At 37.5% G+C, this 23,804-nt stretch overlaps 1 protein-coding gene across 2 annotated transcripts in view; it reads left to right on the forward strand.

Annotated features, from left to right (window-relative positions):
- The window catches only part of alk (ALK receptor tyrosine kinase), a 430,726-nt gene that overhangs the window by 265,952 nt on the left and 140,970 nt on the right, over nt 1-23,804 (forward strand). For both annotated transcript variants that reach the window (XM_032546829.1, XM_032546830.1), the window contains exon 4: nt 8,595-8,799. In XM_032546829.1, coding sequence (XP_032402720.1) covers nt 8,595-8,799 — 205 coding nt within the window. The remainder of the gene's footprint in view (nt 1-8,594; nt 8,800-23,804) is intronic.

The following is a 23,804-nucleotide window of genomic DNA, read 5'->3' on the forward strand; positions in this document are numbered from 1 at the left end:
AATATTTTATTCTCACGGTGAAGTTGCAACAAATTAGCGTACACAAAAATGTGACTAATCACAGGTTCAACATTTATGAACATTTAACATCAGTCTGTAACATGCATGCCAATAAACATTCCATGAGGAATTTATTTTAAGTTTAGAGATACAGAAAGCATACAGCATCATGCTGAACCATCTTTTATAGCTGCAAGTATTTTTGGGCATGTCTACCAGCTTTAGACCCCAAGAGACTGGGATTTTTTTTCCCCATCCTGCTTTGCATAAACAGCTCAAGCTCAGCCAGATTGGATTGAAAACATCCCCGAACATCTTTTCTCAGATCCTCAATTATATTCCAATCTGAACATTAACTGATGTATTTTAACACATGAGTACATTTCATTTTAGCTCTGTCTGCATGTTATCTTATATTATTTGTGTTATCTTATTAATTTTCTGTAAACAGTATTTTAAAATATAGTTTTTTTATCTTTCAAAATTTTCAGTCTAATGAACAAACTGTTTAATATGAATGCCTTCAGGTACTGCTTTAACCAAATGACTTTTTTTCCCTTCGTACATAAGAGTCAAAGCACATAAAAAAGACTCGAAAGTAATTCAGGGTTCTGTAATTATACACAGGATGTTGTTTTAAAATAACTGGAGAGTTGAATCTACAATGAGCAAAAATGCCTCTAAAAATGTTTTTCCAATAATTGGTTTAGTGTTAAATTACTCATCCTGCAGCAAGTAACAAGGATAAGATATTAGAGTTGTGACTGTGGGAAGCAGCCTTGTTACACATTCAGAACTGGTTCAACCACAGCTTTGTCATTTTCACAGTTTTATCAATTTTTAGGAGCTGTAAGAGGTTTCTGCAATGCATCATTATAAAATTATTCATTCCCATTCCCTAAACTACATCTGCTCTGCTCTTGGTTCACCAGGTAAATAAACATTTATGAACAACTACTAGATGGGGGAAGTTTATTACATTAAAAAGTAAAAATGTTGTTGCTACAATTATTTGTGTTGAATATAAGCAGATGTTCCAAACTGCAATTAATCAGCTTTCTGCATTCAGCAGAGAATGTACCTGACCTGCTTCAGAGAAACCTGTTGCAGTCTTGCTATTGTTGCTGCTCCAGGATACAAGTAGGTGGTTAGGAAATATGTTCTTGTTCATGGAGTAAGAAAGCAGCAGAACAGTGAGTCATAAAAAATTGTAATTTGTGAACAGAATCTTTTCTGTAGGAAACAGTACTTTGTTTAGACCTAAATTGGTTGCTGGTGAAAGTAATGACAAGCCAACTTGCTTCTCATGTTTTCCAGTTTTGTCTGCACCCTTTTCTACCACATTTTTCTTTCCACTCAACTTTCCATTAACATGCTTGGATGCAACACTTTGTAAACAGACAGCTTGTTTAGCAATGTCTCTCTACTAGAACACTGAAGTCAGCAGTGTTTCTCTTAATTGTGTGGGCCGTATAGCAGAATATATCTCTGTACTAATTGTCTGTAAAACTTTAGGTTTAGTTTTAGGTTGTCATTAACTGCAAGCTTTAATCATCAAAAACAAACTCTTGAAATATATCACTCTGTCAGCGATTTTTGTACTTGGGTATCTTTTTAAGTTTACTTTTTATAAGTTATTGAGATGACCCTATACATGCTTCAGCAATTTTTCAGTGACAAAATGTTGTTTTTTGGGGGGTTTGGGGGGAGGTTTGTTGCTTAAAAATATTTAGATTTATTATTATCTGACATATTTTTGTGGTTTTTAAAGATCTTTGACCTTCCATTAACAGTGAAGACATTTTCTGGCAAAAACATCTAAACTGGATATCAGCTCATAGTCCAAAGTCTGACCAGTAGTGCCCCATTCTTGGCTTAGCTATGAAGTATATTTTTGGAGTTGTCCATAATATGCCTGTGTAGGATGCATAAGTGAAGACTTTATGAGATGGAGTTAAATAAGTAAAACATTTTATTAAGCAATGCAGATATGTTTACAGATTAGGCAACATTTAGAGATTAAGTTAGTTCGAATTTAGCGATTTGATGGAGGGACAGACCCAATAAAGTCCCCCCTGAAACTAGAGTTACGCTGCCTTTTATAGGAGTGCGGGAGCACACCTACAGTCCTCTATGTGTGGCACCACTTCTTGTGTTAATTGGACCTCCGAGCTGCGGTCTTTATCCCTACATGTCCATATATGGCAGCCTGCAGATGTAAATTGTGTAGGCCTCACCTTGAGTGTGTTACTGAGGCCTAAATATATAACCTGCTTTCAGATACTACAGATTGATCTTTTTTTCATCCATCCATCCATCCATCCATCCATCCATGCATTTTCTTACAGTTTTGTCCCTATTGGGGTCGGGAGGTGCTGGTGCCTATCTCCAGCTAATGTTCTGGGCGAGAGGCGGGGTACACTCTGGACAGGTCGCCAGTTTGTTGCAGATCTTTTTTTCTTCTTTTTTAACTTCTTTTGCCCAGCTGCCTTTTGAAAACTGACCTCGGTTCTTACATAAGTTAAAATGTGAGGAGTTTCCTGAATCCAGGCCCAAAATTTAAATACCCCAATATTTGAGCCACTTTATATCAGATTTTTCTTGTTACACACTGCTCTACCATAATGGAAAAGAGACAGATCATCACCAGATTGTTCATGTATCCCTGGAAGAAGAAGCTTTTGGAGGACACTATAATCCCAGGCTTTATTTTAATGACAGTGTATTACAAGCAACCCTACATGTTGATGTCTCAGTGTTTGCACGACTCATGCTAGCTCTCTTATTTTCCTTTTCAGTCAAAGTAGGAGTCATCAGAGAAATGACTTTCCATTTGGCACTTGTAAACAAACCATTTGCTATCCATGTAATTAAACCATGAGACATCAGTGTATCGTTTGTTGTGATACATTCATGAATTATTGAGAAAAATGGTTACAAAAATGCTCAAATCTTAAGTAATTTAATTAAAAACATTTATTTTACACCTTATTCTCATTTCTTTATAGCCCTATCTCCATTTAGGCCCAATATTCTCCCAAAATGTTGCTGATTATGAACCCTGATCAAAACTAAATTATAGTGAATGACTTCCTTCTTATAGATGTAAATCATAGGAGTTAAACAACCACATTTCCTTACAACAGACCGTGCACCGTATGACCGTATGAGCAGAGTGTAGAAAATTACTTTAGACATCCTATTGTGGAACATCTCACAGCAGCCGTCAGACTTTGATGTTTTCCTTTGACAGAATCATCTTCTTTGCTGCCCACTCTCATCACAAGATCATTGTCTGAAAGTTTACTTTCCCTCTTTCCAAAGAGATCCACTCACATCTACCTGCAACCAACTCTGAGCAAGCCGTGCACTGGTGGCATCTAGGGTTTGTCAAAATATTTGATCCTTTGATATGATCAATACTAAAAAAAAAACCCCACAATTTTAAAAGATCCTAATTTGTGTCAAAATTGGTAGCTGAATCTGTCATCTTGAAGTTTGTTCAGCTTCAATGATCTTATGAACTTTCTACATGGGTGGTCATTTTGATGCAAAGTTATAATTATAATACAAGTTGACTGAAATTACTGCAAAAGAAACCTTTTTATGTCTGAAAGCACTCAAAAAACACCAAAGAGTTGGAGCTGAGGGGAAACGAAACATTCAAATTTAAAATTCTTAACCACGGTCTAAAAGTGCAACATCTGTTATTCCCTTTGAAAATGAAAACACAACTGATTTATCAACTGAAATTTTTCCTCTCCAAAGCTCCCCCCGACCTGTTGGATATTACGTTTTTAAGGGGAGGTCAAGTTGAAAGCCGTCAGATTCCAACTGAGCAATTGATGCCCACCTACAGAAAACACCTGTTGATACCAAACTATGAAACCCGCTCAGTTGGAGCACACTTTTGAAGCAGAAATGATTATTAGACTATCAAAAGATGGCTTTTTACCAGCTCACATACATCTGTTTTCTGGTGTGAACAGAATCTCTGAGGGAAGAATGAGAGCTGTGATTGAGAATGTGTGGTAGCCAAATATTTGGAGCCCCTGGGCCAGAAGCTTGTGCTGGCCCTGAGTTAATGCATTTTGCTATAAGAGGATTTGGCAGCAAAAACCATTTGAATGGCTTGTATTTCTTCTTCTTTTAGCCATTCAGTTACAATTTTATTTTCCGAACAAAATCTCTAGCAGTTTATGACATAGAATGCAAGAACAGGCCAAGAGCCACAACTGATTGAATCTGTAACAGAAAAATGTTTACCATGTTTTGGAAGTGAAAGACAACTTTACTTTGAGATGAAGTTATCTAGTTTCTGTTATTCTGAAGCTGGCTTTGTTTTCCAAGGCTTACATTCAAGTAATATTTTTGGAATGTGGCTGATGAGTTCAGTGTTTTATAGGCTGAGATGCTATTTCATTTAATTTTCGGGGGTCCATGGGGTACCCAGTTCCAAAGTGAAAGAAGTACTGAATGCTGAAGAAAATGGCAGCTACTTGTTTTATGTAAAATGATCTTATCCTTCAATAATAATTAGAAGATGTTGCTAAATTGAAATGTAAAGCACTGTGTAATTAACATTTACCACTCGCCTTAGTCGACTGACATTGATGAAGCTGTGCCGACAGGGATGGCCCATTTCAGGTTTCTGATATGGGTGACATGGGGAACTGCCCAGGGCGACATCTCTTCAGGAGGCGAAATTATGAGACCTCCCTCCCCTGGTCCTCTGCCAGGGATGTGAACCTAATGAAAACGCTTAAGTAACGCACTTTTGGGAGAGGGAGTGAGGTGCAGGGAAGCCAAAGGGGTTTTTTGCCCAGGGTGCCAAACAGGCTGTGTGCCAAAGTAGGCCCTCTGATCCGATGATCGAAATCACCAAGCTCTGCTGGGCAGCAGCATCCACAGGTGAAGCTGAAGCAGAAATCTACTAATGGAATAAAACAATTTGCTCCACAGTTTGCTGTTGAAATTTCTACTGTGTGGTAATTGCTCCAAAAACAAGTGTTTCCACTCTTTATTAAAACCGAAATACAAGAGTTAATGGGTCTTTGCCCCCCTGCTCCAGCACCCCGCAGGCTGAGTTTTAAAACCTTTCTGTCAAATTGCTTCTAGCTTTGGAAGAAAACATTTGGCCCCAGTGTTCTGCAGCCTACACCAAACTGTCTCCACTCTCTGTTAGAGAGATGCAAATTAGGCATAACTGGAACACTCTAATTTAGGGGCCCTGAAATTGTGAAGTTATTCAGAACCTCACAGGATAAAGAAATGTGGTGGTTATCAGGCCAGGATAAAAGTGAAGAAAAAAAAAGAAAAACACTTCAAGAAAAATGTGAGAACATCCACTAATGGCTTCTGATGCTTCTCCTGTTTTTATAATGATGTTCACTGACTCTTGCTTCAAACCGCATGTCAAATTCAGATCTTTCTGTTGATTAACATGCAAGAAAGTTTATAAATAAGAGAAATTTGAGCCAAGGATTTAACAGTTTATGTACAGGAGGAATACGCAGTAGATTTACAAGAATGTTTCCAACATCCAACAGGGTAATTTTGACTAAGTAGAATTGTGGAAAAGTAAACTTTACTTTGAAAAGACATTAATATTTATAGTGGCACCAATCAGACTTTTGTGGCACCCAGTAAGGCTTCCACACTGGTGTTAAATATTAATGCAGGTTGTTAGTGCATCAATATGATATAATCACTGACTGGCAGAAGATTTTAGATGTTCCTAGTTAATGTTTCTAAGTGATCAAATCTTATCTTGGACACTAAATGAGAGAAACCTTGAAGCTATTGATTGTTGTCAGAAGAAGATGGACCACATTGTTACCTGATGCTTTGTTGAATTTCAAGGCACCTTAGACAACAAACAGATCCAATTAATATACAACAATATATAATCAGTTTACCTCAATCAGACAGAGTATATTTCAATTAGACAGATTCCAATTTGTTCTGAGTCATAAAACAGTGCAGTCAAATTTTGTATGTTATCCCAATCAGTGAAAAGTTTTCTATCTAAGAAACCAAACCAATTGTTTGAGTCACTGTCCTTGCAGCAATCCTCTAGATTAAAGCTCTATTTGGAGGGTCTGATCATTGTTTTTCACTCATTGGATGAGAGTTGTTCAGAATTACTCGCTGAGGGTGGAGTTGCTAATTGTATGCCAATAGATGTTTAGTTAATCTGGTTCTTTCACAGTCTTCATTAAAAGTCTTAAATGCTTATTGTTTAAGCGTGTCGTGTCGCTGGATACGTGTCAGGTGGAACTTTAACAGCAAGGTGGCACTAGAAACTGCATATATACCGCTATATCCAAAACGGTTTTCCATAATGACAAGCCTCACCTTCTGTTTGTCTTGCATTCAGTCATGTTCTGTTAATTTCTTTAGTTTGCTTAGTCAAAGTATGCTTAAAGTGTAATTTCTGAAAATACAGAATCTTTCAGTTGCTTGAGTCCTTGGATAAGTTGCACCACTACTCTGCAGTACAACTTTTTGCCAGATTAGTTTTTCTTTCTTAACTCCAGTGGACTCCATTAAGATAATAGAGTAAATCGGCAAGTCAGAAGGGAAAGACATGACCTGCAGCAAAATATCAAAACCTAACAGTCTAACCAAGGTCAGGTATATGGATTCATTTTTTTCAGCCTCCTAACATTTTGTGATATGTCTGGAGGTTTAAAATAAAGTCCAACCCGATCATAATACATTGTCTCCCTCCAGTATCTTACACAGAAAATGGTTTCTGAACTCTAAACTATATGAATTTCCTAAATAAGACAAACTTTATTTTTTGTGTTACAGTTTCTTTAGTGTAATGGAATGCAATATAAACCGAGACAACATACTTTTTTTTTTTTTTTTATTAAAAAACATTCTGTAGCACTACCCTCCTATTCATAGCTTTTTGGAGAGGGACACTTACTCTACACAATCCACAACTTAACATGTCAAATACTTAGAAAACTCAACTTTCAAGATATCCTAATATGTAAGCACATACATAAACATAAAGTTTAAAACAATTTTCACTGATAAGAATCACAATGCAATTCTCAGTCAAACGGTAAGCAAAATAACATTCTATGAAAAATACTTCATTTAAAAAAAAAAAAAAAAAAAAAACAATAAAATGAATGTATAAGCCCATAAGTGCAGCGAGCACAGGGGGTGTATTTCAAAATTTTGGTGCTACAAACTGGAAAGATTAATTCTTGGTATGAGACTTACCACCAGGCAAATTTAAAGATGGTTGGTAAACCTGCAAAAATCTTTTGGAAAAACAAAGAAAATAGAATCATTTTCAATGCAGCTTAGATATGTTTCTTAAATTTTAAAAGCAGTTCTGATTTAATTAGAATGATGCCCAAGTAAAACATGACTCTTGACAAAAAGAGACTCAACTCAATTGACAGAGAAGATATTGCTTAATTATTGCAAGTAATAATCAAAATATATTATCTGTATTGAACCGAGGAAAACTGTCATTTAACCATCAATTTATTTCTAGCCAGTTATTAAATTGGGCAATTTTGGAATCTTAAATTGAGTTACTAGAAATTAATGCAGAACTGACTGAGATGTTCTTATAATTGCCAAAACATTGGAAATTAAATTATCTTAGCATTTAAAAACAGACCTTCTGATATTTATTCGTCAAATATTTTCTCTATGCAAACAAATGTACCAATGCTTGTAGACGTCTAGATGAGGTGAGCTTTGCTCAGAAGTATTAAAGCTGTACTAGTAATAATCATTTCCTACTTTGTGTATTTATTTTCTATTATAAATATAAACATGCAAGATTCATCCAACAAAGTCTGTTTAGCAGTAAGAGTTGTAGACTTTAATATTATCTGACCCTGTGGAAGCTCATATTTTCATTATACAGAGGCTAAAGTGCAGTCACGCATTCTGGAAATGGAACCAATATAAAAACAGAAGAAATACATCAACCCCTTTTGGAGAGAACAATTCAGTTTTATTTCTGCGGCAGTGAGAGCATCTCATGACCTTCATACACATGCAGGGATGAACTACAGCATCACCATGAACAGCTCCTGTGAATCATACAAAATAGGTTTTATTTTCTGTTTTGCATGTTTTCTCCTCATCAAAAATACTCTGCGGAGCAAATAGAAATTGCATTTTCTTCCTTTTAACTTGAAATTCTTTGTGCTTCCACAGACGTGCGCCTTTCTGAATCTAATCAGCATCCTGCTTGATTGAGCACCATAGTTCGAAAGTCAGAAAGAATTTGCTTAAAAACTTTAAAGAAAATTTGCTTTGATTTTTCATCTGCAACATATTCATGACTTTTTTTCCCCCTCAGACTGCAGGATACATTGACTTTTCATGCATTTTCAGAAAGGGCTACTTTGAGCAAGATTTTAAAAACGATTTCATACCACACTCCATCTAAATTCTTTACAGCTTCATGTTCTTGAAATTGAAACTTTAATAAGCTTGAGGTTTTAAGAAAATGCAAATAAGCTCTCTAAAACTTTGCCCTATTTTCTCAGTAAGACTCTTTGTTCCTAAAACAAGTTTTCACCCTGAACCTCTTTCTCGATATCTTCCAGGTCAGTTCCTCTGGGTTAACAGTTCAGCGTTTGGAGGTCCCTGGGTGATGAGCCCCTGGCTGTGGGGGAGTGAAGGGCCATGCAGCCTGGACATGGCTGTGTTTTTCCACCCCAAACAAAGCGGACAGTACACGGTTTGGGTCATAGAACGAGACAAGCCACCTGTCGCTGCCTTCTCCACCGACGCTCTGCCACGCATCACAGGGTAAGTTAGCTGAGGGGAGGTTTATCGGGAAAACGCAGTACATGTTGTACATCTGTCCAGAATCAGACTTACACAGGTTTAAACATGGTTGAATGTAGATATACTCCCATGGGAAAAACTCTTTACACCCTTGCCTCATCCGTGGTAATTCACAGGTATAACAGCAGCCAGGTGTTGCAAGTCAAATGCACTTGATTGGCTGATCATTAGATAATCAAGTGTGGGTACACCTATCACAGCAGGAGGTTTTAATTTTTTGTTTCTGAGAATATTGCATTGGATTAATCATACCTATGTTCAAATTTTCCAAATGTCTTTGCTTTTCATACAGGAAACTAGACCATAATAGCAAGAATGACAAGAAATGCCAATCTTTAACATATTATTAATGTCATTGTTATATGGCCAATTTTTTAGAGTCTGAAATGTGCATTTGACCTTGAATTGTTCTGACCGGCATATGGGATTTAACTGAAAGTAGTATTTTACAATGAAGTGATCAAAAATAAGTAAATAAATAAAGAAATTAATAATATGTGTAAAATATTAATAAAAATATGCTTGTCAGAATGGACATCACTTTGGTGGGCTGATTAAAAGGTTTTTAAAGATTACAAGGAAGTATATTGTAGTTTAAGGTTCCAATCATCAATTATTGCGCTGATATTACTTTTTTTTTTTTTTCTCTGAACTAATCCCTTATTAGCACCATGTCTGTGTTCCTCTTTTTGGGCTTTTCATTGAGATGTGAGTCTGACCTTTTCTCTTTGTTAAGATGAATGTGCTTTAGATTATAGCTTGTAAATCAGCTGTTGCATTTTTGTTTCTTGCTGTTTTTGTGTGTAATCTCCAACAGCATCGGACTCAAGTGGAATGTCATAGACTGTGCATGTCCTGTCTCGTGAAGGGTTGGTTTGCTGGAGAGAATGCTCATTAACATTTATGTGGTTATGCAAGCGTTCAGACCTCTGTGTGCTGTTATGGGAGAGTAGCAGGGATGCGCTCATTACGCCTGTGACGAATTAGACTGTGCATTGTGTTGGGTCTTATTTGTAGTCAGCTACTGCCGCCCACATACACCATCTCTGCCAGCCGGAAACTCACTCGAACACATTTCTGCTCCGATGGGAGAATGCCTGATTCATAAAAAATATAGATGAAAACAAAAGCCAGGAGAGCCGCTTGCACACCTTAGAAGTAAAGGTTTTGGTGCTAATTACTTATCTTTGCATTGAATTTCTGTCCTTTGTTTTGACATGTTTGCTAAATCAAATCATTAAGGTGTTTAGCACAGTCTGGAATACATTGTTCCAAAGCCATTATTTTTTCATCACACATTGTTTACATGGAGTGCAAATATTTCAATCCTGCAAGGTCAAAATTCTGTTTTGTATTCACACTTTCTTTGTTGGAGTTACCTGGGGGCTTTGGCTTCTTCCTGGTTTTCAAAAGGTGTAGCTAAGGGCTGAGGTCCCTGAAGTACTGCTGACAACCTCATTGGACTAGAAAATGAGGCTCCAAAAAGCCTCTTTTGGAGAGTCATTGTGTATTTTACAGGCACATAGATCCATTTTTTAGCACAGTGGAGTAAGAAATTGTTACCTTCAGTTGTGCCGTTGTCAGCACTGATCTCAGGATGGGTCAGCTGCAACCTATGGCCGAGCTCATGCAGAACATTTCAGCTGGATTTACAGGAGGAGATTTTTCCTGGGTCTGACATCCTTCTTCAGGAATGTTTCTCCTCGCTTCCTTCAGTGGGTTAACTTACTAGCTACTTGAGTTAAGTTAACTCCCACAGATCACACCCTTTAATGGATGTTCTCCACTTTTTCACAACATGCTCTTAAAGTTTGCCCAGGTTAGGTTTTTGCATCTTGAGTTACAAATGGCAGAGGAGATATTTTTATCTTCTATTTGTTTGTCAAGCCACCGGTAGTTACACCTTGTCAGTTTATTCATTCGAGCACCATGATTAATTACACCTATCTGAGGACTCTAGGGTGACTCACAGAAAGAATGTCCACCATGTGACTGTCTTTGTATGCTCATTTAATTATGGGTTAGGATTAGGGGGATTAGACAGCATTCAGCAGTAGCAGAAAACAGATGCAAACATCAAATCAAAGAGATATAATAAAATCGAACTCAATACAACACCTCTCACCCTAATCTCTGTCACGTCATGCGCTGGAAGAACAATTTATGAGATGGAGAATAGAACCGCAAACTTCAGCTCTGTCCAATCCCGGTGGAGTGAGGGGGACCCTGTTGAGGCCCTCAGGCCTGGATGCTGGAAGAGTCCTGAATCAAAGCTGCTGGGGTTGGAACATGGGGGAATTTACCTCATGTGCATACAGGTGCTCTGCTGCAGTCCCACAGCTTCTGGGTCTCTTCCAAGTAGATCCAAGGCATTATTGATCCATCTGGGTGTCAGAGAGGACCTTATGGAAGGAAAAACCACCTTTTCTCTTTTGTGTGGCAGACTTTTAAGCATCTTGACCTGAGACTGCTCAAAGGTCACACTCACATCACAGACTGACTTTTTCCATTGTCGCGCTAGTCACAGTTCATGTTTTGGTGCCGAACATCTGTTCAGCCTGCACTTCCATTCAGCACCCTTCAGCCTCACTTCATGTTCTCACCAGATGCTTAGGAGGCATCACCTCACCCTACTGAACTCTCAACGGTGATTTAAGGTCAACTGTTGCTGCCAGCACTTTAGCTGAGATTACAGGACTGACTTTGCTTGTGTAAAGTCAGTCATTACACAATACTGATTATTCATTTCAAAGTTAATGGTTACAAAATACTGATTATACATGATCAAAATTAGGCATTTGAGAACATTTGTTATATATATATCAAGCCTTCTATTAAGGCTAAAATCATCAGTACAATATTCATTCTTAAGTCCAACAACATGAATTTCCTGGGCACCAACAGATTACATGACTATCAAAAGTCCTCATGGGGAGAAGGCCAACTCCTACTCCAACTTCTTTGACATAAAAATACTGTATATATGAAGCATATCCCACAAGAAATTTGACTTTACAATTTGACCCCTTGTAATTTGCAATCTGTCTCTTTAAGAAGCTCCCACTCTTTCTGACACTCCACCTTCATCATGGCATCAGAACTGTGCTTCTCATTATACTTTTACCATTGTTCCTAGTAGCTTTGCACTGAGAAGTAATTTATATGATAAGCTCAGCAGACGTGAAGTTCCACCAGGTGTTTGCTTATTGCTGCTGGCTAGTCTGAAGGGTGGTGGTGTGAGGATGGGGCGCTCTGTGAGGTGGAAGCTGAGCTTGGAGACTGCAGCTCACTGACTGCATCAAAGCAACACTGGGTGTGTGTTTAATGAGGTAATAACATTATAACATGGTGTATAATGCAAAAAAGGCAATTTTACATAATCATCCTTCCGCCCCTCATTTATTAGTGACTGTCTGCAGGATATGATGTCAAGGTGAGATAGTTGCTAGTCAAGGGAACAGCTAATGGAGTAAATTTCCAACTCCAAATATAGCATATCTGTCTGATCAGGTATCTTGCTTATCTGCTCATCTTTTTCAATATGTTACACAGTGAAAGTCAAAGTCTACAATAAAGTGAAGGAGCATGTTTTCATTGTGCTAGTATGCTTTGAAATTACTTTCTGACTTTACTCTTTTCTGCAAATAGGGATTAAATATAACTTGATATGGCTATATTTTACTTTTATATAATTAAAAATAAAGTTCTACCAAAACTGGACAAATTCTTGCGTTGCTGTAATAAATTTGCGGCTTAAACTTTTAAATGTCACTGTTTATTTGTTCTGACACGCTAAAATGTACAGAAAATAAAAGCGCATTTCTCCTCCATCTCCCCTCCAAACAGCCTGCAGCCTGTCACAGTCTGCCAGCAGAGCATACTGTGTGAATGTTGTTTGTCCCAGAGGCAGCCAGTGGCAGAGTAAAAAGTAAATCACCTGCTGCTCCCTCAGGTTAGACGGGATCCTTTAAATTTTTTACATTTTAAATATTGTTTTGAGCGTTTGTGTCAACAGCTTTGCACATTACTCATGCAGCCAGGCTACAAACGTTAAAATCCTGTTCATGTAATAATGTAAAGACTATGCTGTAATCCAGAAAAGATTCCGCATTGGTGTTTTTAGTTAAGTGATATTAAATCTTTAGCTGAGGTTTTAAAAGGCGCAAACATTTTTGAGTGCACAGTACTGCCGTTATCTATAATATATAATATAATATAATAACATCTATAATAATGTATGGAATAACTAGACTCGACAAAGATAAAAATAACTACCGGTATGTATGAACTGTAGTTATGTGAATTTTTTTTCATTAAACTGGCATTTCTTATAGATATATTCCCTCTTCATACTGAGACCAGCAGGCAGATGCAGCATGCCGAATCAAATGTTACGTTCAAACTGGAGTATAGAGTAAGAAAAGTGCCATATAGGGAACAACAAGGCAGATGGGAAGGTCCGGCAGCCCCCCCGATTGCCTCTTTCTGCACCATTTTGTAATGTGCTTCTGTTTTTTTAGCTGATTCAAACAGGAGAAAAACTTGCATGAGGAGAATGATAATCCTTGTCTCTTCTATAGTTATTTAATATGTGCACATTAGAGTAATTAGCCAATGTTTTACAAAAATTCTCGACCTGCCATCTGTCATTTGAGCCCTAACTCTCTTTTTTATTTGTCTCTGATCAATCTTATACAGATAAATTAGCAAGTTATTTGTGTGAGTGCTTTGATGCACATGCTTGCAGGTGTGAGGGGGCAGTTGAGCACTTTCACAAACAGCTCTTCCTATTTTCACTGTGGGAGAAATTATTTAGCTCTATGTTGCCCTGTATTATCCATAAGTTTAAGGCCAATAAAATGAAACCGACAAACACTTATTGTCGACCAAAACAAGAGGATTATCTTTCAGTTTCAGGCTTGATATGGAGCCTGTGGGACACCGTTTAGTTTAAACTGCACAAAAATGTTCCGCTCATTTTTTCTTTTGAAGGAGCTCCATTTCAAAAGATTGTTTCTGTCCCTTTAAGGGTCAGTTTTAGCAACAGATAGTTTATCAAATGCTGCCAAAATACATTCAGTCTGTTTTGAAGCAGGACCACCGCTGGGACGGCTACAGGAGCATCTAGAAGTTAATGTATATAACATCCATGTGTGCAAATCTCCACATGTGTAATATGCCTATATGTGACAGGTCACTAAGAGAACCTTTACTATATTATGTATTGCAACTGAAATATCATGCGGTGTCTGATTTGTGAGAGAGGTGACTGAAGGTTCACACAGTGGCAGAATAATGTTCTCCAGGGCCTCCACACCTCATCATAGACGTCGTATCTCTCCCTGCTTCATTTAGTGTAGTGTTACCTCACACAGCGTCCACCGCTACACATCCAGAGGAACATACAGAATAAGGAAGAGCTTGCTCATCATTTGCTCCTGCAATCATTTACTCCTCTCCAGCACTGCATGCACCAAATGCTCTCACTTCCAGGGTGCATCAGTGTGAGGCATAATGTGATGAGTTTTTGGTGTGAAGACCTTGAATGCACTTCAACATCGGAGTGGAAAGAGGTTGACATCATTTAAAACACAGCAGTGTAGCAGTATCATCCCAAAAAGTGATCAATAGCTCCTTTAATGCGGGGGAAGGAGGCATCGGAGGAGGCAAATGTTAGTGCTAAACTTTAAAGTACAGTAGGAGCATTATGGCAAGTGATAAATGATTACAATACTCCCTCCTACACATCCTTGAATATTAAAGAAAGGCTGACTCTCGACCTGCACACCTATTGGAAAGACTCCCATTTTGCTCGCACTTTTCAGGAGTTGAAATACTCCCCAACAATAGCATTACACTAACCCTTCCTCGATCTGCACTTCACACTGTATTTTCTACAGATCTTGAAACATTCATCACATATTTTCCTCATTTTAATTCTGTTTTATGAAAAAGTATTTACCCTCTTACAGATGTCTTTATATTTTGCTAATTGTCAAACCAATTTGTTTCTAATCATCCAATGCATTCTAATATCAAAGGAAAACTAGGTAAAAAAAAAACAAAAAACTTTTAGTGAGTTCATTTGTTTATTTTCACTATTCATACCCGGGCCAAAATACTGCCAAACCTGTAACCCTGTTTGACAACATTTTGACAGAATACTTTGATGTGGAGAAATTAATAAGCACATAGGAAACAAGGTCACAGATATATCCAAATCTTTCAGATCTTTCCGTCTGAAAATAGTTACAAAGCCATGTCTGAAGTTTTAAAACTCCAGTGAACCTCAGTGAAGGGCACAAATCACAAATGAACAATGAACAGTACTCAACCTCTCCAGGAGTGACCGACCTACCCAAATTATTCCAGGAGCACATCTTCATCCAGGTAACCACAAAAGAGATAAAATAACTGAGAATTCATGGTTCAAGAGACAGGCAAATATGATCTTGAAAGAAGATTGTCCAAGAAAATCCTGAAGAAACATGTCTAGTCATCTATTCACAAGCGTAATCTCAACACACTTGTGTTATACAGTAAGACAGTGATACAAAACACCCAGCACATTCACCTCAGAATTACCTAACAAATGAAGGTTTTAAAGTGAACTAGAATAAGAATAGACCTAAATCCAGTGGCCCTAAACAGGCTTTTTAGGCTTGAAAATCTACTTTTTATCTTTAGTAGATGAAATCATTGAAAACATTTTTTACTGATTCAGATTATCTTTGTTATATATATATAGGAGTATATATATACAGTATATGTTTGATCTGAATACTTCATAGTATTGGAGATATTTTATCTTACTCACAATTTATTCCCTGGACAAATTGTGAGTAAAACAATTTAAAAGAAGGTATTTAAAAACCTGTCTAAAACACGCTGCTGAAAAGAAAAGCTACAATAGTAAAATATATATTTTACTGTTATTCCCCTGACAATTGGTGTCCCACACAACGGAGACAGGTGGCTTGTAACAAAATAAAGCTGTGTGTTAATTTCACATTAAGCCAGCTATAATCCTAAGAAGTATGAAGGATTACCACTGCCCACAACTTCATTTTTCAATTTACAGGTTCACAAATGAAACCAGATGTAGCTTCACTGACATCACATCTTTGCAGTGGTCCAATTCTAAATGCTGCAGCTTAGAAGAAAAAAGGGAATTAGGGGAAACAGAGCAGCTGCAGTTTAAATGTGCTTGTTTGATGCCTTTCATTTTAAATGTGCGTATGTACAGTGGGGAAAATAAGTTTTCGGTGGATAATTTTCCCACTTACAAAGAAGGGAGAGGCCTGTAACTGTTATGGTAGGTAGATCTCAACTGGGAGAGAGATTCTAAAACAAACCCAGGTTTGCAGATGCTACAGCAAGGACTTGGGCTTCTGTCCACATAGAGACAAATTTAGGTGTAACGTGTGGAGAATTATCAGTTCTCCAGGCTGAGTTCTTGATGTATGAGGTTAAAGAAGAGTCAGTGAGTTGAATTGATGAATTCCATTTATATATACCAAAATACAGCTGGTCCATTTCACATGGTACCTTTAAGAGCTAGCAAGACAAAATGGCAACCCAGAAGAGTTTGTGATCTCCTTTGTTATCCTCTACCTAAGCTACGCCCCATAGAGGGCGTTCCCTAGTGTGACATCTCCTCTACCCATAGCTCTCATTTGCATTTCCTAACATGTCATTTCATTTAGCTTTAGCTTAGCAACTAGCTAAAAGAGGTAGAGGAAAAACACAGAATTATTTTTATTCTCAACAAAAGGCAAAATTTTTTGTTGTTTAGACTGTGTGTCCACATGGATCTGACATTTTGGGAAACCAAAAACAATAATTTTGGAACCACGTCCCAGAGCGTTAGATTTCAAAACGTCCGTTTCATGTCTGTACACGTGAGCCATGTTTTTTTTTTTTTTTTTATTAAAAAAGATGATGTCTTAACTTTCTCTTTTTCTATTACTTTTACAAATAACATGGTGAAGTCCGGTGTTGTTCAGTGTTCCAGCACCACCAAATGACTCAGCATACTTACTACGGTGTTTTCAGTGGTGCTGCAACATTTCTTAATTGTTTACAAAAATTTAACGTGTTTGTCTCCATGTTGACTAGGCATTGGCCCACTCCTCCATACAGATCATCTCCAGATCTTTCAGTTTTCGGGGAAGTAGCTGGGCAATATAGAGCTTCAGGTCTATCAAATGATTTTCTTCCGGGTTCAGATCTGGAGACCTGAACCTGGTTGTTTGGCCACTCCAGGATCTTGAGATGCTTCTTACAGAGCCACTTCTTACTTGTCCTGGCTAGATGTTCTGGTCATTGTAATGTTGGAACACCCATCCATTACCCATCTTTAATGCTGTTACTGGGGGGTAGGAGACTGTTGCCCCAAATCTCGCAATAAATGACCCAATCCATCCTCTCCTCAAAATGCAGTTAATCTTTCCCCTTTGTAGAAAAGCATCCAAAGCATGATGTTTCCACCACGTACTTCACGGTTGGCATTGTACTCATCCTTTTTGATCATTTAAACACATTGAGTTGAGTATACATGAGGATGTTCTGTTTTGGTCTGATTTAACCACATGACCTTCTCCCTTGCCTCCTTTGGATAATTCAGACCATAATTAGCAACCCTCACAGGGGTACAGATGCAGGTGTTTAAAATATTTTAGAAAATTACCTGTATCTTTCCCTCTCTCCTAAGAATACCTATAAAACAAATGTCACTGCAACAATTTCATAGTTACTTTTTAAACTTGATCAGAGTGTGATAACCCAACATTTCTTTTTTCCCTCAGGTGTAAATATGGCAAGGCACATGTCCAACATCTGTGGTGTAATTTTATGGATAGCAAACTGAGAATACTAAAGGCAGCATTTAATGACAAATTTAGACTCCCTGGGTATTTTAGTGCAAGTTTTGTGTATCCAGCGTTTTCAGTTTTGATGTTCAATGGAAACATTTGTATTGTTCAGCCTACATGTAGGAAAGACAAGAGAACATGCAATTTAATGGTAGTGGATGTTTGTTAAACCCAGCAGATTGCAGCAGTAGACAATCGTTTGAATTGTGTTGCTGATTTTGCAGCATTCCCTCATACTGAACATGCACGTGGCAACAGTGGTGAGAAAAAACTCTTCTTGCAGGAAGAAAGCTGCACAAGAAGCACAGTATGAGCGGCCATCTTCCATAAGCGACTGGGAGTTTGAGAAAAAACAGCTGACACAAGAAAATGTAGAAGCCCTTTTCCCAGAGTATTTTCTATGTTAAATAAATAAAATTAATGGCAGTAGTAGCACCTTCAGGCTTCATTTAGTAGAAGACCCCATCTTAGCAGATTCTGAGCTGGTTTTAAGAGCTATAAAATGATCTCTGGTCAATCTCTGCTTTGGCACATACTCTTAGCCAAAGCTTTTCTTAAAAAAGGGATGGGGTTAAATACTGATAGACAAGAGTGTTTTCTTTAGAAGGAAAATGTTAAGTTGTTGACAGCAGTAGCACAACCGTTGCACCTCTTCAGAAAGGTGTCACAGCTCCTCCATTTATAATAACATTAGCAATTTTATTATTATAAAAGAAACCACGCAGGCAGGGAGCACAAGTGAGTGAATAAAAACTTCAGCTACAAGAGAAATTATTTTTTTATAGACTGAAACAAAAACAAGTTTTATGAAACTTTGTTTTTAAAGCAATTATGTATCATCTTAGCCCAAATACACCCAGGAGCTTAAAAACTAAGAATAAGGGGTCAATGAAATCACCTGAATTATGATGTTGTTCTCGTGTGAAATGTTTATCTTCACTACTAAATCAGACAGAAGTGATTCTATGTGAAACAGCACGTAGTCATTCTGCAGAGTTTCCAACAACCATGATTTTTATGAGTCCTTCAGAGCTAAACTAGCATGAGAGAGACGGGTCACCTCAAGTCTCTCTCCCTGGTCAATCTCTGCATCCATCCCTGTCATGGATGGTCTCCACTCTTCTGCTTAATGCTCGCCAGCGCTGACCTCCACCTCTCTGCAGAGAGCGGTCGCAGCAGGACCACATCTGATAGGAACTCTTCTGCTCCGAATCCGGGAGCGCTTCCAGTAAGAGGACTGCAATTGTGAGGGATCATTAGGAGAAGAGTCCCCTTAGAACTCAGATTTTCGTTTCATTTCCTTTCCTGCCAAGCATGAGATGACTTGTGTATTGTGGTGAAACACTTTTTGTCTTCTAACCAAACATTTTTACAAAAGGTTTTTGTTTTTTTCAGATTTCTGAACGAGTGATGTCAACATAGTGGTCAAATAGGTTCCCACATAGTTTGGAAAAGTCTGGAGTTATTGGAGTATTTTCCATGTCTGGGGAATCATGAATTAAAACAGACTAATTACGTAAGATAAGGACAGGATGTGAGTAATCTGTGAAGCTGACTGAGGCATGGGGCAATAGAGCGAAAGGTAAAGACAAGTTGTGATGTGTTGTACTCTGAGCATAAAGGAGAAGTTGATCTGATGTGAGGAGTCATGTGTCTTGCAAGGCTGTGCAGACCAGTTATCAATTACATTTCTGTCACAGTTAGCATGACAGAAATGTGGGCAGTCAGAAGATCACAAAACCTCAAAGAGGAACAAAACGCAGTAAAATGGGGTGAATGGATAATGGCCAGTACTTGTATATTGCTTTATCAAGTTGAGAGAACCCCAAAGCACCTCACACTACATTTAATTAAGCAAGTTAAGTTTCCAGACAGCAGAGGCATAATTAAAGGTTAGAGTTGTTTAGGAAAACCCCCAGTAAAAATGTGCTCAAAGGGTCTAAGAATGATTTAAAAAAAAGTTTTTTAAAGTTACGAATCTGGTAAAAGTAGCAAACAGTCAACAGCAGACACAGGAATCTGTTAGCATCAAATGGATGCCTGAGTTGTACCTGGGTTAAGATCTGAATTCAATTATGAGCTAATTTTTCTTTGGAGCTTCAGATGTCAATAAGTTGTTGTATAACTCAAGGTTGGTCTTTCTGTATCACTTTGCTTAGTTGTATGAACAATAGTTAATTGAGAACAACCTAATGAATTAAAAGGACAAATCCTTCTGCTCTAATGATGATCTGCTTTGTACTAAAGAGGTGAGAAAAGGATTTCATTGTGATATCTTGTTTTGGTATGTTTGTCATGAGGGATTAGTCTTACAAAACAGAGCAATGAACACTGCCAAAGCAGGGAAAAAGAAAAAGCTTTGCATTTTTGTTCAGATTTCACAACTTGACATCCTCCTTCCCATGTATTTGTCTCCTGAGTAGCCTTCTCTGCTATTTTCCTGTTTCAAATGTAAATGAGAGTTGTTCGCAGCAATGGCTACATGCTGTTCCTGCTGGCTTTTATAGCAGTTGTCAGAGAAAGGAAAGGAGACAGCAGCATTATTTTCACTGACTAATACATTCTGCTTCACAACATCAGTGGCAGAAGAAATGAAATTTTAGAAGTGCGTGTACAGCTCAAGGAGCGCTGTGAAATGTGAAAGAGAGGTGACTTCTGATGTCTGCTGGTTTCAGATCTGTTTTCCTTTTCAGCACATTAAAATATTAAACATCTCAGAAGGTTTTTGTACGAACAGGCCTGTTTCCGGGACTGTTGTAGCAGTGATACTCACAAATCAGCACAGAAGAACTTCAATTTATACTAGAATAGCAACCCTGTTATTACGGGTTTGTTCAGAACTCAAATGGGCCAGTTAATCAGAAGTTCCCAAAGTCATTCAATCTTCATCTGAACCTTTGATCATTGTTTAAAGAGATAGCAATCATTCTGTATGCAAACTTTTGATTTTGAAGACACCAATAAATAATTTTCTGCCATCCTTTCTTTTGTTATTGTGGCATTTAGCAAAAATAAAATATTTTGGCTATTAAAGTTAATCTGATTTAACTTTAGACAGTGAGAAAAAAAATAAAAACAGTTGTTTCATTTAATGCTTATGTCTCTTTTTTCATACAGGAATTTTCTACATACATTTACTCTTATATGTGCATAGTTTCATAATCTTTCAGCCACATTCTGGTGGGAGGTAATGATGGGACCTTGTCTATTGCAAAGGAAATGAAACATTCCCCGCTTAATATAGGTGCTTGCTTTGAAAAAATGAGGCTTACCACAGATGAGTTCCATCTTGTCATCTTCCACTTGAATACTCAACACTCCTTTTCTTCTCATGCACTGTTCATCTCTTCTCTTCTTCTCCACAGAAAGATTATATAAGTTCTTGTGGTTTTTATTCCCTGACTCTCTATTCCTCTCATATTTCTCCTCTTATCTATAGATTTCTCATCTTATTCTCCCAAAGTTGTCCTCTTTTCTGACACCCAAAGTTTTGTATAAGTCTGAAGGAGGGGATGTCTGAGGAAAGTAGTTTTAGCTTTTACTTTTGATAGATGTGTGAAAATGATAAAGCTGCGAATTTTTAAACTTAGCACCTCAATCATGAGAGCCTCTTCCTCTGATGGTTGCTTTGTAAAGCATGGTTGGAACAGAGATTTGTTTGGCCCTTCTTCTTCTGAAATGCATTTTCCAAATAACCTATCAAGTGTTTCTGTTTTGAAACCAGTCATGTTAAAAAAATAAAGAAAAATTGGGTCACTGGTGGATTTAGGGCATTTAGTATTTAGATTAACTACTATGATAGTTGCTTCATATGTCTACTTCATGTTTTACTTGATAAGTTTCACAAAATTTCAGTAGGGATGGATGGAAAGAGCTAGTTTATTTTTGACAGGTTGATATCTTGCAAATTTCTAGCATTTTCATCAAAATCTAATTGTTTTCTGAGAGAGAAAGCATTTATCTAAAGTCTTCCTCATTATGAGGTAAAATGTCTTCATCTGAGAAACTTTATACATTTGCAGCAGAAATCAGCAGAGACTCTAGAGGGAGATATTAGGAACATTTGTTATATAATCAACACTGTTAAAATACAAAGTGCTTATTTTTTACAAGTTTATCAGTTAAATTAAATGTCTGAGAGAAAGCATAGCATTTGTCCCTGTAATATACCTGAAACTGAAATGTAATGAGTTTGATTACTTTGAGAAAACAAGCCAAACGTTCCCTGACAAATGTGGAACAAGACTGATAAGTACTGCTAGCCTCAAAACTATGCAGGAATAACAAGCATGATGGGCCTCTTGGAGATTAATTGGCGCCACAATTTTCATAGGTTACTTGAACTTCTTTAGTTGAGTCAACTGAACAAATGGCCGCATTACCCAGGTCTCTGGAGGGACTTGCATCTCTTCTGTCTTGCAACAACTTTTGAATCCCCTAGAAAGAGCTGTGAACTCCTGGATGTCTGGATTTTAATCATTTTCCTTTTACCTTCATTACCCAGTCTCAGATGGGAAGATGATGGATGGATCAATTTTTCTGGTCCCATGAAGTTTTTCTTTTTTTAACTACAGCATCATCTCTGTTTAACAGATGGGTCAGTATTTTTTTTCAGAGTACTGAAATCTTTCATCAGATTTTATATTGACTCAGTCATACTGTCACCCACCCCTGTTAGTTTTTCAGTTTAATTCATTTTAATCCTGTCACAGATTTTAATGATTGTTTATTTACATTTTTTTTTCTAGTAGTGTCTGTTGGAACTGCAGTTCCTCATTTGCCACCTGGTGTTTTCAAAACATTTTCTCTATGTTATCACAGTAGTCTACAGTTGTCCCACCCAATTTTATCATACATTAGTGCAGTGGTTCCCAAAATTTTTCTTCTGGGCCCCCCCAGTGGTTCCCAAAGATTTTCTGGGCCTCCCTATGGATTACAATAAAATTCCCCCCAAAAAGAAAAAAAAATCAACTGGGCACACACATCGTTCAACCAGACATAAACCTATACGCATATTTTGTTTTCAAACTCCACTGAAGTTTATTTCACACTTCAGGTTGCAACAAAACACACTACAAACCATCTTAACAGTGAAACACTTTTGTGTAACCGTTCTTTTTTTTTTTTTCATACATCCATAAGGCTTCCCGCGCCCCCCTGCAATGGCCCCACACTTTGGGAACCACTGCATTAATGTATATTCTATTCAAAATTATTGTCAAAAATCAATCCATTTAATTAAAACTCTTAAGTCAGAGATAATCAGCATCTCTGACTTAAATAATAAATCACTTCAGTACATCACTTTCATTTAATTCAATTATGTTTCTGTAAAACAAGAAAGGAGTCATTATCAACTTAACTCTTCGTAATCAAAATTATAGTTTATCTCTTGTGTAAGAAAACAGGCAATGTTAATCTCTCTTTGGGCCTTTCAATATTATTCAAAGTGCACTTACTTTGACTTTGTAATCATGCATACAAATAAGGGAGCGTCTCGCCGATTTCAACAATCTTTAATTAATTTAGGAACTCTTCCTACCTAATATTTAATGGATTTAGTTTCTTCATGTTAAGCCAGGACAAAAAAGTAAATTGAGTATTATTCAGGAGCATTCAGAAAATTTGACCAAAAACAACTGATACTAAAACAGTTACAGTTACGTGTCGGCGTTTTTCTCGTCTCTGCTTCACTGTCTCCCTGTCTGTTGAAATCTGGTGCGATATCAACTCAACCCAATATGCCTTTTTCTCAAACTGTAATATTTTCTATGTTTTTATTGTGAAGCAGAATAAACAAACAGATGTAGTGATGGATCAGTCTGACAATCTGCGCTGTTCTCTTGCAGCCTGGAAACATGACAGAAGTTTGATTTGCATACAACATCGACAAAAGTCTGTCATCCTTTTGACTTTGACTCTCTCTAACATTTGTTTTGCGTCAGAAATATTGGACAGTTTATCGGAACTGCAAAGCATGTTGGCAGGAAGCAATCCGCCAAGTGCTGCACCAAAGAGGCACTCCACTAAAAACACAATCCTCAGTACAAGTGTTGCAGTGATGTTACGAATCCGTTTGAACAGTTTGGGGTG

Source organism: Xiphophorus hellerii, chromosome 19 (genome assembly GCF_003331165.1).
Source record: "Xiphophorus hellerii strain 12219 chromosome 19, Xiphophorus_hellerii-4.1, whole genome shotgun sequence".
In the NCBI taxonomy this organism is placed as follows: Eukaryota; Metazoa; Chordata; class Actinopteri; order Cyprinodontiformes; family Poeciliidae; genus Xiphophorus; species Xiphophorus hellerii.